This window comes from Fukomys damarensis, unplaced genomic scaffold, assembly GCF_012274545.1.
Source record: "Fukomys damarensis isolate Sample0158 unplaced genomic scaffold, DMR_v1.0_HiC HiC_scaffold_14, whole genome shotgun sequence".
NCBI lineage: Eukaryota > Metazoa > Chordata > Mammalia > Rodentia > Bathyergidae > Fukomys > Fukomys damarensis.
Window position 1 is genome coordinate 10078041 of NW_022900926.1, and position 15158 is coordinate 10093198.

At 39.3% G+C, this 15158-nt stretch overlaps 1 protein-coding gene and 1 long non-coding RNA gene across 5 annotated transcripts in view; one reads left to right on the forward strand and one right to left on the reverse strand.

Moving 5' to 3' along the window:
• The window catches only part of Lama2 (laminin subunit alpha 2), a 563701-nt gene that overhangs the window by 511895 nt on the left and 36648 nt on the right, over positions 1-15158 (forward strand). For 2 of the 3 annotated variants that reach the window (XM_033763224.1, XM_033763226.1), the window contains 5 exons: positions 503-665; positions 1357-1501; positions 10242-10380; positions 12253-12264; positions 14386-14506. In XM_033763224.1, coding sequence (XP_033619115.1) covers positions 503-665; positions 1357-1501; positions 10242-10380; positions 12253-12264; positions 14386-14506 — 580 coding nt within the window. The remainder of the gene's footprint in view (positions 1-502; positions 666-1356; positions 1502-10241; positions 10381-12252; positions 12265-14385; positions 14507-15158) is intronic. The other variant, XM_033763225.1, reaches the window with a different exon arrangement.
• LOC117286003 overlaps positions 1-15158 on the reverse strand; it is a 71253-nt gene that overhangs the window by 49828 nt on the left and 6267 nt on the right. The window lies entirely within an intron of this gene.

Genomic DNA, 15158 nt, shown 5'->3' on the forward strand with positions numbered 1-15158 from the left:
ATATATATATATTGTATAATGTAATCTTGGCCAACATAAAACTTCATCTGTTTGCATAAATTTCACTAAGACATAATTAACTTCTGCTATAACTACCCACCAAGTATTTCTCTAAAACATAAAGCATTTGAAACACCACTGACCTCGTTTGAACACCTAAGGAAGTCCTGGTGAGACAGAGCACATTCTGGCATAAGGTGGTGGCAGTGAGGGAGAGAGGTCAGGGGAATGGGGCAAAAATAAGAAGCAAGATACATCATGTAAAGGTACAAGAACCCAATGATGAATGTAACTGTGCTGTATACCTAAATGTAGCAGTAGACATAATAAAAAAATATGGTGGCAGTGGAGTAGAGAGAAGCAAAGGGTAGAAGATATATTTGGGTTGTCTTCTGTGATAGAACAGCTTGCAGTGTAGTCCTAGGGGAGCATTTGACACATTGAATAATAAAACACCATGAGGACCAAGTGTGATTAATTAGTTGAAAATGTTTCCTTCCAGTCCTCAGGTGGAAGACAGTGATGGGACTATCCAGTTTGATGGAGAAGGCTATGCCTTGGTCAGCCGCCCCATTCGCTGGTACCCCAATATCTCCACCATCATGTTCAAGTTCCGGACATTTTCCTCAAGTGCTCTCCTGATGTATCTTGCCACACGGGACCTGGTAAGGATCACACACACAGAGCAGATCTTCTATGACTGAGCATCCATTTGCTTATTTTTTGTAGAATTCCAATGCAATTAATTATCAGTTACTGGTAAAAATATCTCTTATTAAAATATATCTAGACAGCCAAAAATGCATGATGAGACAACACTTATATATTTCCATTGATAACTTTAATCATAGGTACAATTTAATTACTACTTATTTTCAGTATAACTCCCTGTATAGTCCTTTAAGAGAAGCAGCCTGTAAAGATATTTCCAGTACAGCATTATGCGGCAGTAAAACCGTTTTGTTTCTGGGTTTTTGTTGCTGTTGTTGTTGTTGAGAGGGGATTCTAAATATTTTTCAGCCTCATGTTTTTCTAGTCAGTATTTATTTCTTAGTAAATTATTTCACAGAACAAATCTTTCAGTTTGCTTAACATGTTTTCAAGGAACCCATTTAGTCCTACCATAATGAAAACAATATGTCCTACTAATTTGGTCGTGACCATTTGTACCATACCATCACACCTGCAAAAACTCACAAAATAATAATACCAATTCAATTTCCAAAATGTGTTTCTGTTACAGTGTAACATAGTTAGCAAGTTAGCCACAAGGCCTTATTACACCCCATAGAAAAGTGAGTACCCATAGATTTCTCTGTGCAGCTAATCACTGGTATATTTTTACTCCATTAATAGAAAGATTTCATGAGTGTAGAGCTGGCTGATGGACACATAAAAGTCAGCTATGATCTGGGTTCGGGAATGGCTTCTGTTGTCAGCAATCAAAACCATAATGATGGGAAATGGAAATCATTCACCCTGTCAAGGATTCAAAAACAAGGTGAGTTTTTATAGTAATAAGGCAGTATGGGCCTTAATCATGCCATCCGAAGCACCCGAGAACCTAATCAGGGGAAAGACCTTGTCTGTAATTTTAGCTACTCTCAAGTTCTGAGAAAAATGGATACAGTCATTGCTTTGGCTTAGATTATAGGTGGTTTGGATTAGACAAGACTGATTGAAGAGCCAAATCGTTCTCTGTCATTTTCTTTGGAAACTGAGAGCTTAATTTGAAAGCATAAAACTGTCTTACAACCTGTAAAATTATATCCTGTAATAGGTTTGAAAAATGTTGTATGCCTTTCCTTATTCCTGCTTTGCCAAGATGTTTTCTTTAAAGCTGCCCACAATAAAACCTATAAGGTAGGGCACTGCTACCAGTTCTTTGCTTTTAAAAATGTCAAAATTTTGTGTATATTTAAGAAAATGGTTGGTCAGTTATAGTATGATGTTTGTATGGTCCCGATATTTTTAAAATCATGTCCACGAGCATTGTTTCATTTGCAATATAAGCAAATGTTTTATTCTGTTGCTAGAGAAAAGAAAACATATACTCAAACTTACACTGGTTACTGAACTGTGAAAAAGATCTCACAACCAAGACACAAAGCCAAGTCTCCTAGTTTTGAGCATGGCATTATTGCTATCTAGATACAATTCCTCTATTTCTGTGTACTAGGGTATTACTGATACCTGCAAATGGAACTGATACCACTGCTAATATAAACAGACCTCATTAATGTTGGTCATACCAATGTGACATTTCATGAAAATTGAGATTTAGTTGTGCACCAGCTTTCATTCCGGCATTTTAAAAGTATTTCTCAAGCACCTACTAAGTAGAGTGTATGAACTAAATGGAGTGCAAAACAGTCTTTGCTCTGAAGGAACTTGCAACCTAATGGGGTTAGAGGAGAGAAATCTGACTGCCGGAAGAGATGAGCATCCCAGTCTCAGAAGAGAAGCATCTGAGTCAAAGGCAGAGGTGAGTTCCCAGGGAGCTCCCAGTCCTGATGTACAAACAAGAGGTGAAGAGTCAGCTGCATGGGAAGCATGTGGAGATTTCACGGTGACGGCAGCCTGGAAGCCTGCAGCCATCAGAGAGCAGAGTACATCATTACCGCCTGCATTTGCTTAGAACATGGAGCCCTGAGAAAATCCTCAGCAGAGACCAAAACTAACTCTGGGACTTCTACAAACTGTATTGCCACAGCATCCATTGTTCCCATGTAAGAGACACAGCACGTGTGTGCATATTACATAGTCTGTGTGCTTGTCCAGTAAAAGGAAAGTCTTAGTCATTTAACCAAACATTTCTCAAACTTCTGTAATCACAGAAGTCTTCCCACCCCTGCAGCACTAGCATCCACCAGAACACTCTTTGAGAAACCTTACAAGTGAATCCATAGGCTAAATGAGTGATTTTTGACAGAAAACCATCCGATTATAGAAGCCCTGTAAGCTGAGCAAATGAGGTACAAGGAACTATGAGTCTTGGGGTATGACATCATCAGATGCATACTTTAAAGAAAAAATTTTTTTGCACCGTCTTTGAGTGTAGGTTTATGACAATTGAGATTCAGCACCAACAATAAACTAGGCAAACAGCAAGGGGAAGAAAAAAGAAATCACTAACCGTAAGGAGACTAGGAAATAATGGAGTTGAAAGACACTAAGTATCTTAACATTGAAAAGCTTTGTGCATTACTTGATATGGAGCCTGAGTTTAAAAAAAGATCTGGAATCATTCCTCTTTTTTCCTTAGATAACATGATATGTTGGTGATATTCAAGAAACTACTAAATAGTGGGTTTTTCTGTAGAGGATACTGAGTGCTATTTTGTACATGTTATACTCAAGGTGTTTTTGGTAGCTGGAGCATCCTAGGGAAGCTGTGTGATTGGTTATAGTTATCAGAGGATCGCAGCGTTCTAGGAGAATGGCTGGCAGTCATAATCATCTCGGCAACAGCATCTAAATAGGGATTAGGAACCCAAGCAATCATGTCTAGGATAAAGTGACCCAAAGCCAAGGAACATTCAAATACTAAAACAGTAGGTTAACGGAAGACTCCATAAAGGAGACTATAAAAAACAATCAGAGAAAGCAGAAATAAAGCTTTAAGGAAGACTGATGTTACAGAAATAAGAGTTTCTAAGATAATCAAGTTTAATTTTCCTCTGGTAGAGAATGCGTAAGGAAGACAAGAACAAAGGAATTCATCAGCTTTGGAAACACAGAGACCACTGGAGGCTTTGGCAAGAATCGTCCCAGGGAAAGCCTGTCCCATGGTGGGAAAGCAGACACAGTGACTGTGTACCGATTCCAAAGGAAATTTGGCTCTAAAATTTGGGAGAAAAAAAAAAAGGCATGGGCAGTAGCTAGGAAAGGGACCGGAGAGGTGGAGGGCAAGGATGTTGAAGTAGAACATGTTGGCTTTCTCCATCAGTTCCCGGGACACAGTAAGCGCTCTGGAAGTGTTTGTCGAGTGGATAAGTGATTTTGACCGTGTTTGTAGGCTATGGAGAATGTGTTAGTAAAGGGAAAGCAGTAAGAAATAGGAAAGAGTCATGAAGGAGTCATGCACAGGCCTTTAGAAAGCATGGCTCCAAGACTGGAGAGAGTGCTGTTCTGCCCCAGAATGAGGAGTCCTTGTTCCCCAGAAGAGGATGAGAGGAGGAAAGGGACCAAAGAAGGCAAAGATAAATTTGTAGACGTGGATTAAGATTTTGTGGTCATTTTCTCCAGAGGTCCTAAATTTTTATTGAATATGAAAGAATAAATAGTGTCAGGGAAGAGGTAATCAAATAACAGGGCTAAAGAAAGAAGAAAAATGCATATGCTTGTGCAAAAGATAAAACGAAGAAAGATGCAGGAATGCTGGGCCGTGTGGGATGGTGCTACAGATTCTAAACGTAGTGTTGTGTTCAATTATATTAATTGTAGTATAGTGTAAAACGTGGAGCTAGAATGACTCAACTGTGTAAGAGAATAATTTCCACGAATCGACACCTTGTTAATATTATCTCTATACTCAGCATGATGCTTAGACCATTTTATTCTGTCCCTTGAAACAAGTAATCAGAGGGTCTGAGATCCTAAACCATGTTGGTCCTTGGTCAAGTTACAGCGCTGCACGAACTTGAAAGTAGTCAACTTGAGCCGTCCACCCATGCCGAGGGTTCTTCCCTACTCGGTGGGATTGTCCAGATTTTTACTAGACCCACACCGTTGTTACCATGTTGTCCAGAAGCTGGAAGGGACTCTTTCTTGTCCTGCCTAGTGTCTTCTGCTTCATTCTTCATCTGGTTTCAGCCCTTCAGCGTAGTTGGCTGAGAGCTTCTCCTTCATAAGAGGCCTCCGTGGGTGTGCTTTTCACGGTCTTGAACACCTCTGACAAATGCACCAAGCAACCATCCTTACTTTCATTTCAGACATAAATTAGGTGAAATATCTCACTATCTCCTTTCATGTGCTGCCACAGTGTTACCATGTTTTAAATCATATTAATCCTATGAGAGTCAGGTGTTCAGAACTTTGATTCTCAGATGACATTGAGAACTTCTACCTTCTTCCTGTGGCTGTTCCCCTTTCTCTGTTATCTCTGATGCCAACTTTGCACATCAAATAAGTGAGATTTGTATTATAATATAACTATAGCTAGTCTGATTTTCCATATGTGTTCTCATACATACAGTATATAGTCCCTGAAACTTTTGAAGCATTTTACTATTCCAGCATCTATTAGTTTTTCTTCTACAAATAAAAGCATTGAAGTCAAAAGAGAAATAAAGCAAGGTTATAAACAAATATAGATTTCTTCTATATAAATGAGAAATGCATTGTCATGGAATATAAGAATAGTCACGTACTGTCTAGCAATATTAAATGATCACAATTAAAACACTGAAATAAGACCTGTGGTTGGATTCAACATTGGGAAAATAAAGAATAACCCCAAAGTATGTTACCACTACACAACTATTTGTCCACAATTTACAAGACTGATCAGACCCAATGTTGGTAAAAAGGCAGAGAAATTGAAAGTTTTCTACACCGTTGCTGAAGTTGTAAAATGATGAATGAGTCACCAGGTTTACGTGCCATAGGAACCAGACACTCCACTCTTAGCTATTCACCAGAGACACAGCGAAGTATGTTATCCTTACAAAGATGTGTGTACTGTGCATATCAACTTTATTTGTGGTTCTCAAAACCTCAGAGCAACTCAGACATCTATCAACAGGTAAACGCACACATATGGGTGATAGTTTATCCATTCCAGGGAATGCTTCCTGGTCACAAAAAGTTAAAATAGAAACACTATAATATACATGAAAATGGATGAATATTAAAATACCAAATGAAATAATGGAGACAAAAAGAATGTATTTATGTAAAATTATGTGCACGGTGCAAAGTGATCTACAGTCACAGAAAGCGAATAGCGGCTACTTGTGGACAGGTATATATGAAGGGTAGGAAGGAAGGATTACAAAGAAGCATAAAGAAACTTTTGGGGTCATAGGAATGTTCCTTTCATTTATTGTGGTGATGAGTCCCATAGGTGTAAATGTATTCCAAATCTTGTTAGGTTACAAGGACGAAACATAATATATTACTTTATGTCACTAAAGCCTTAAAAATAGCATGGATATTTGAGTTCTTTAGATATCTATAATGGTTTTGACTGATTAAATATGAACGGTGAGGATGACTTTCTAGATTAGGAGAGTGGGTGAGAATCATAGGGCCACCAAATAAAACAAGTAGTACAAGGCAGTGAGGTGGCACACACCTGCAATCCTGGCGCTCAGGGAGGCTGAGACAGGACAATTCAAGTTCCACACCAGCCTGGCCAGCATAGCAATTTAGCGAAATCCTGTCTCTAAAGAAAGGAAAAAAAAGAAAAGAAAAACCTTAAAAGGGCGGGGCATGTAGCTCAGTGTGAAAGCCTGAGCTGGGGGGTCCATCACCAGGACTGCCAAACAGTAAGTAATACATGTTTAGGGTTAAATGATCATTTCTATTCTGAATATGTGCAGTACTGAAGGAAAATACAGGTGAAAGATGGTTTTTCCCCTGTTTATCATGGACTTTTAGGTAAAAGATATCAAGTCCAAGCATATACTTTTTCAAGTCAATAACATCCTGTTAGGAGATTAAAGCATGAGTGTTAGAGAACATCAGTATTCCAGAAGTATTCAAAGAAATAGAGAAGGCTGATGAGAGCAGAGGTAAGAAAATGTAGAAAACTTGGCACGCTGGGAGCTAAGACATTTCCTAAAAGGAAAGAAGTGCTAGCACCATCAAATACTGCATAAGCAGGATGATAAGGACCAGTAGTACTCTACAGGGTCTGGGAAGGGGGCTGGAGAAGTGGGGAGAGGCGGGTGGCACTGCATTCCCCGAGGAGTGGGCTGTCAAGTGAAATGAGGTGCCTGCGATGTGTGTCATTGACTCTTGGTGATTGGATCAGTTGCTTTAAATGAATTATTCTCAGCTGGTTTGAAAAACCACTGCCTCTGGAAACTCAAACACCGTCCTTCAGCCAGCGCCCCCATCCTCCTTGAGAGTCGCTTAGCCACAGCCCAGTCACTAATAAGAGTGTGACACCCCCGCTTGCATGGGTGTGCTGGTAACTAACAGGTGTGTGGTGTCCCCAGGGGCACTGATGTGGAAAGGGAGTTGAGAAGGCAGAAAAGAAAAGCATCACCAAATGAGAAGCAAGTTCCGTATGACAGTTCAGCCCTGAGTGTCACATTACCTGTTAAGGCTCTACTCTGTGTCTATTGTTTAATTTAAAACAAACAAACAAACAAAAAACAAAACAAAACAAAAAACCTTACTTCCTTGCCTACCCATAAAAGTGATGACTAAACTCAGCTTTGAAATTTTGCGTTAATAGCTTACTTTCCTATTCTGTAAGGAAAAAAAATGGAGCAAGAAATAAAAGAGACTATTAGCATTTCCTAGCGTTTTCCAGAAGAGCCCTGTTTATTGCTGTCACTCAGGAGGGAGAGAGGAAAGCATTTCCTTCGCCTTAGTAAGAATACGCCACCCTGCAGCTCCCTGTCAGGGTTAACTTTATGGCCAGTGAGTTTCAATTGAATTGTGTTGCTACTCTTTAATCAATTTTCTTAGAATGATTTCTTAAAATGCATATATTCACTCGGGGATAAGGAGGAAAACACCCTTGTCACTGGCTTGCCAGTGATAGAGCAGAACCACATGTCACGGACACCACTGAAATATCCACCAAGTCTGCCAACAGAGACTATGTTCATGTTCCAGTCAACAGCACCATATGAAACTTCTTTGTGATCTCGATAAAAAGGAATATGTATGCAGAAGCCTTGGAAACAGTTTTGTATATCTGTTTTCTTTTAACCACCAGGCTACTCAGAGGGGTGTTCATATGCAAAACTAATTTGAGGTCTGAAAGTCATTACAGGTCTGTAGAAATTCAAGTTGATGACGTCAATTGAAGTTTGAAATCTGGTTAAACTATTTTTAGTAGGACTATCATTCGTTTTTACATGTGTTTGTCGCTTGCTTTTACAAAACCTGCTCTGAGGTGGTAAGAGTCTCAGTGTTTGATTTTGGACATCACTTCTATGCAGTTTTGTTTAAAGTTATCACACCAGTAAGAGTAAGGAGTATGGTGCAATCGGGGAAGCGGATATTTCTCTCTGTATTCCAAAGCAAATTAACTCTGAAAGATAATGAATGGAGAGAAAATGATAATGTTCCGTGGTCAAACCAATTTGGAAGTACTTCTTGATCCATTTCCCTCTTAGCATTGCATAGTAGCAAGTCAGAAAAGCTAGGGAGCCACCAAGTTAAGATACGTGTTTGACTTTGACCCAGTATTTGTCATATTTACTTAAACCAGGAACATCACGAAACTAGGATTCCCAAAAAGGAGCATTTACAAATCTTTGATTCCAAGCTGGGGATTTAGCTCAGCGGTTCGGTGGCCTGCCTCACAAGTGCAAGAACCCGAGTTCAATCCCCAGTATGAAAAAAAAAAAAAAAAAGAAAGAAAGAAAAGAAAAGAAAAAAGTAGGGTCATATTAGCTGGGCGTGGTGGTGCACGCCTGTAATCCCAGCACTCGGGAGGCTGAGGCAGGAGGATCGCTGTGAGTTTGAGACCAGCCTGAGCTACATAGTGAGTTCCAGGTCAGTCTTAACTACATACTGAGACCCTGTCTTAAAACAAAACAAAACAAAACAAAAAAACAAACAAACAAAAAAATAAATCTTTGATTCCAAGACAATTCGCATCTAGCATTAAGCAAAGGGAGAGGCAGAATCTGTCGTGTTAATGAACTGTTCTCTCAAGTTGAATAAAAGATCCAAAATATATGGAACAGTTGAAGATGGAGACCAAGTAGATGGTATGGGGAGAAAACAATTCAGAAGCAGCTTATCTTGGCCCTTAACAATGAAGGAGAACCACCAGTGATATAAAAAATTCCCACCTCCCACCTCGAACGGTCTCGTGGCTTTGCCCCATAAAACACCTTTGAGAAGCAGGCTGGGTGGGGAGCCCACTTTCTGATCCCCCTCCTTCTCTCTTAGACAGAAGCTGTTTTTCTCTCAATAAATTCTTCCTCCCCTTAACCTCTGCTGTTCCTATGCATCATTTTTATTTTTTTAGAATTCATGCTTTGATTTTAGAGAACACAAACTCGTGTTTCAATTATCTCATGGATTTGGGAGTCACATCCATTCCCCCGTATCACCATTATCAGTGGTGAATAGTTGATTCTTATTCTGTCCCAAACTTGACGTTATAAATGTTTGTCATTTTAGGTATTTGAAAACAACATGATAGTATCATTACATTTTAATTTTTGTTGCTTAGAAGAGGAATGATTATGGTACTATTTTCTGTGTTCATTGCCAATTTGTGTGTCTTTTACTATGAAGTCTATTCAAACATTTAGACGATTTGTTTTATAAGAGGATCTTGGGGAGGAGGGGAGAAAGAGAGTAAAAATTATCAAGATGCAATATGTATATTTATACATTCCCCAAGAGGAATATAATTATTATATATCACAAACATATATGAAGAAAAATATTATTAAAAGATAAAAATAAAAAAGGATAAAGAAAAGTGGAAAATAAAGATATTAAAGCAACAACAACAAAAAATCCCTATCTGCTCTCTCTATAATGCAGAGAAGTGACCTTCCTCTTTCCTTTTTGTTTCTAAATTCTTATCTTTATCACATCAGAAATATCTTGAGAGACCCAAGAGAAAAGCAGTAAGGCATGAAGATCATATCTCCCTTGTGAGTTTAAAAACTGTAGTCCTTTCGATACCGAAATTTACAAAAAGACCCACGAGTCAACATATTTCTAATTAATTCCTAATTAGGTACTCGTTGCAGTACTCAAATGATTGTTTTCGGCCTACTTTCCTGCATTATGGAAAACTGTACAAAGTGGTTAGTTGATGTCCATCCAGATTTTTCCTTCTTATTTTCATTAGTTTGCCTTTATTGTGTTCTACCCATTATTTCCATACTCACTTTTGTGGCTAGTTCAAAAATGTGTCTCATTGATGCTATTGCTTCTACAGTTGGTAAACAGTTAAATATGGCACAAGTGCTTCAGGAAGTTGGTGTTAGCTTAGGAATGAAGTCACTTTTATCTTGAAGTGTCAGCAATAATACAGGTATGGTTGATTTTGCTCAAATCAAACATTATATTTCTTATCTCCTTCACAGCCAACATATCAATCATAGATATTGATACTAACGGGGAGGAGAACATAGCAACTTCATCTTCTGGAAACAACTTTGGTCTTGATTTGAAAGCTGACGACAAAATATATTTTGGTGGCCTGCCAACCTTGAGAAACCTGAGGTAACTGAGTGCATATTTAAAGCTTAGAATCAGGTTTTAATTAAATGGTCATTGTGCTCACTAGAGTTCTGTAGCTTAACGGCCATAGGAATGTCATATGACCTTTAGCTGCAGAAAAGTCTAATAAAAAAATAAAAATCATGCTGCCCGTCAGAACAACACCCGTTTTTAGGAACCCAAGGATTAATTTGACATCTTCACTGAAGGGATGGGTTGGACTCACTGTTTCCCACATAGGCACCTGCTGAAAAGTAATTAAAGGTGGAAGCGGGGTTGAATGCAGGTTTTGTAATTACCATTCCCCTCGCACGTTCACAGGAGAAAATAGTGCTCTGACACTGCTTAGGGTTCTGAGAATTAGTGTGCCAGGCTGCCGAGAGTGTAACCTATTTTATTGCTAAGCATTAGCATCGTAATGGCACATTGGAGCTTGCCCGTGTTTCAAATAGTAGAACTATATTAGTTGTTCTCCTGCTCATGCTAACATATTTTTTTAAAATTCATGTATGCTTTTTAGCTAGCAAAATGGGAAGACATCATTAGCTCATAGTTCAGTTAATGCCAAAAATAAATAACTAAATAGGTCAGAAAACATCTCATGGAGTAATTAATTGACTGCATATCATCAAGCATAAGAAAAAACCTTATAGAGTATGTGGCACTCAATAAATGTTCATTAAATTAGATCAGAATGGAATAAGTTTGCTTCAACCATAAGAGTTTTACTAGAAACAGAGTATCATGTTTTTAATTTTTTTGTTTTGCTTGGTTTGGTGATTTTTCATGTGCATTAAGTTCTATCTCGGTGTTTGTACACTAAAAAGACAGGTTACATTTGGCGAAGTCTCAGAATATTGTATTGGAAAGTATTCTGGGCAGATTGTCTGTCAGGGTTTCAGAGGGGCAGTGGATAAGCTTCGTGGTGGTGCGAATAAACTGGATATGCATTCACTTCTGTCCAGATGCGTCCCTCTGCATTAGGTTACAACTCAGGGTGTGAGATCAGAGAAATCAGTGCATACCCAAATGTTTGAGTAGTGAAATGCAGTAGCTGCTCCCTGTAAATCAACTTACTACACAGTCATTCAACAAATATTTCTTGGCCATCTAACTATGTTCCAGGTACCGTATGAAACACTGGGGAATCTAGAAATTCTTCAAATCTTTTTTTTTTTTTTTTTGGTAAAATCATTAGCTATATTCTACTGAGAGAATTAAATCTCATAAAAAGAATAAGGCTACCTGAAGCTGGCTTCACTTACTCTAGTGATGGTTTTAACTATCAGTGATTTTCAGACATCATCTACAAGCAAGTACATGCTAACTCATTTGAGAAAGGCTTATGTCTTGGTTGTTTTGGAGACGATATATCTCATAAGTCTTTATCACTAATGTGTTTTGATGATGCATTTTATAATTATTGATAAATAGGGCATGTTATTTCAAAATAGTTTTAGGTTTATATTTGTGAGGGATAAATGAAACAAATTATTTTATACACAGTTTCAATATGGTAAAGTACAAGAGGTGTGGTAAACACATTATTTCTCCTTTCTGGTAAGCACAAGAGGCCATATTTATAAGCTACTCCAATACTGCATTTGTGCATTTTTCCCATACAGCTATAAAGGGAAGCGTTTAAATTCATCTTCCAGAATACAAAGTTGTTCCAGAGAAAAGTACGGGAAATGGTCCCTTCGAATTCTAATTTTACTTTAGTCCAAGGCCCTTGTCTGTTTTCAGTTCTGACAGCATTTTATATTCCTTCTCTGGGAGATATGTTAAAAGATTTATGCCTACAGCTTATTGTTATACTAAATGAAAATGCAATTGCAAGTAAAATTTTTTCTTCTTCTCTTCTCTTTGACTTAGTATGAAAGCAAGGTAAAATTTTAATTTATGCATGTCCTCTTCTGATGCATGGCTTAGGTAAATGTGGCTTCTTAGATAACGTAGCATTGCAGAGGCAAAGCAACACCGGAGCCGGAAACGCGGCCCGAGATTTCTCACGCTGCCCTTCCTCAGGAAGATGCTGCTACTCGCCCGCCCTCAAGTGGGCTGCATTTGGGCCCTTGCATCCGCGGAGTAGATTGGCGAATCTTACTTGTTGAACCACCTGCACACTGCGCCCCCTGGTGACCAGCAGCGCTACTCAAAGGGCCGCTGGTGGAATTCAGGGGCAAAGTCTAGCCCTGGGGAGAGAGCAGAGGTCTGGGGCTCCTCCCAAGCATCTGGCCTTCCTGGTGCCACGCTGTCTGCTGTCTGCTCCACCTGTGCTCCCAAATGCTTACCACTGCCTGTTGCTCTCGCAGGCCTGCAGATATGCAAACATCTATGTGGCCTGCGCAGCTCTTGTCCAAGTTGCTTATTTGTTGCCACATTTATTTAGAATTAGCTATGGAGCCAGATGAAGAGGGTTTCTGGAAATACTGTTCTTACAAGTGTTTGGATGAACAGGGAAGAAATTTGGGGAAAGAGCATTTTAATGCTCACCTGCAAGAATTAGCTGCCTCTCTAGGTGGCTGGTCAACCCCAGATGTGCGGCTTTGGCACCCTCGGAAGCCTGGTGCTGGGCATTTCAGGGCCAAATTTCTGAAAAGGAGATAATGAGGTTAAACTGTCTCAAGAAACGTTTAAACCAAAGGCTGGAGTTTTAATACCAGAAACTAGAAAAATAGAAAAAAATAGGGAAAATAAACAAGTTGTTTAAGCATGGCATAGTTAGGAGGCCACTCGTGCTGTCTGCTGAGATGGCTAAAATACGAGCCTGGCTGTCAGTGTAGATGTGTGTTACTAAACCCCCGGGATGGACCAAGCAGCTTTGCAGTTTTGCCTGTGAGCTGCGACCCTCAGGAAACTGCCAGCGGGTCATGAGGAATTCTATCACTGTTGTCACTCTTTACGCCTTGTGATTTTCATGGCATCGAGCTTGCTACATCGTAATATTTTGAATAAGCTTTTGCATTTCCATGAGGCCATGAACTTATGGGGGTGACTTACTTTATTTAAAAGACTTCTGGCGAAAAAAATGTGATGAATCTGGAAGCAAGTGAGTGCTTCCAGTACTGTGCTCTGCCTGAATCCGCACAAACCACACAACTTGGGGATGTAGGGCCTACCGCTGCTGTCGTGCCCACTTCTCACAGAAGGCCTCTGTGTCTCCAGGAGCCACCTCGCGGCCCCTGTCAAGTAACAAACCAGAGCAACACGCTGGGCCACAGAGCAAGAGGTCCATTGTTAATCCATTAGCATCTCAGCCTGATTTTAAGAGGGACTGAGCAGAAAGGAGGCATGCAAGTGTAACTTAGGGTTAGGTTGAGGGTGAGGGTGACTAAGTGCATGTTTTCCACATTTGATTTGGTTGGTTAAGTGTTCCAGCATAGAATGCAAGCCTTAGCTGCACTCTGTAAATGTAACTTTAAAATTTATATGTTTAGGCTATATAATCCAGAAGAATGTTTCTTGGATTGTGTTTTATTTAAAAGCTTTTTAAAAACCAGTAATATTATCTTTTAGTTCAGCCGCGACACCAAATAACACTCAATAAATTAAGAAATATTTTCTTCAAAATAAACATATGTTTTTTCTAAATTCTGAGCAAGATTTTAAGAAGCTATTTTAACGTAGTCTGATTATGCTGCCTACACAATTATCTGGTCTTTGGTAGAAAAAAAAAAAAAGAAGCAGCACTTACTTCATTGTGCAGATACAGCATTAATACATCAGTCAATTCCTGAGCCTTGTATTGAAGTGCTGTAAATGAAATTATTTTTAAAGAGGAGGAGAAAATTTACATCAAGACCCCTTCATCAGGATGCTGTGGTCATGCACTTAATCCAAGAAGCAGGTAACTGGGAGCATAGCTTGCTGAGTCCAGGTGTGTCTGCGTGTGGACTTCTGTGGACCTCCCTGACCAGCCTCCGTGCCAGGTGACTTCTGGGGTAGGAGTAACTACACTGCCACTACCCTAAAGATGTTTTTGTTTTCCCCTTGACTATTCAATAGGCCGGAAGTAAACGTGAGGAAATATTCTGGCTGCCTCAGCGACATTGAAATTTCGAGAACCCCGTACAACATCCTCAGCAGCCCTGACTACGTTGGTGTGACCAAAGGGTGCTCACTTGAGGTTGGTTCCTTTCCCAAGATTCCCTAAAGCAGGGTTAGCATATTCCACTGGCTTAGTTTGTGTGCTGTTACGAGGATCGTCCTTTGTTAGTAGATTGCAGACTTCTGCAAGTCCTGGTCTTAGGTATGCAGTATGGTAAAGCAAGATGAAAAAGCATACTAGAAATTACAGTTCGAATGAAAATCCAAACTTCTGCTTCATGGTAGTGAACGCCTAGTACTTCACAGCATGTATCTTTTTTTTTTTTTTAGCTCTTTTTTTATTCTACTTTTAGAAATAACAAAGGTTTTGAAAGAACTGGCTCATCTCATAATATACTATATGTTTGAGAATTCAGCAGATCTGAAAATGTTTCCTCTTAGCCCTGTGAATTTGTTATTTCTTATTTCTTTTTTTTTCAGCTTTAATTGAGTTTATTGGTACATTTTAGGGATACAGTACAGTTACATTCATTGTTGGGATCTTGTACCTCTACATGACAAGTCTTGGTTCTCATTTTTTCCCCTTACCCCTGCCCTCCCTTCACCCCCTCCTCCCCTCCCCATCTACAAACACTTTATTTCCATCTTTTCATTCTCTCACATTTTTTTCTTTTCCCTTATTACCCTTCCCCTACCCATCACACCTTCCCTACACATTTAGCCCCTTTCTT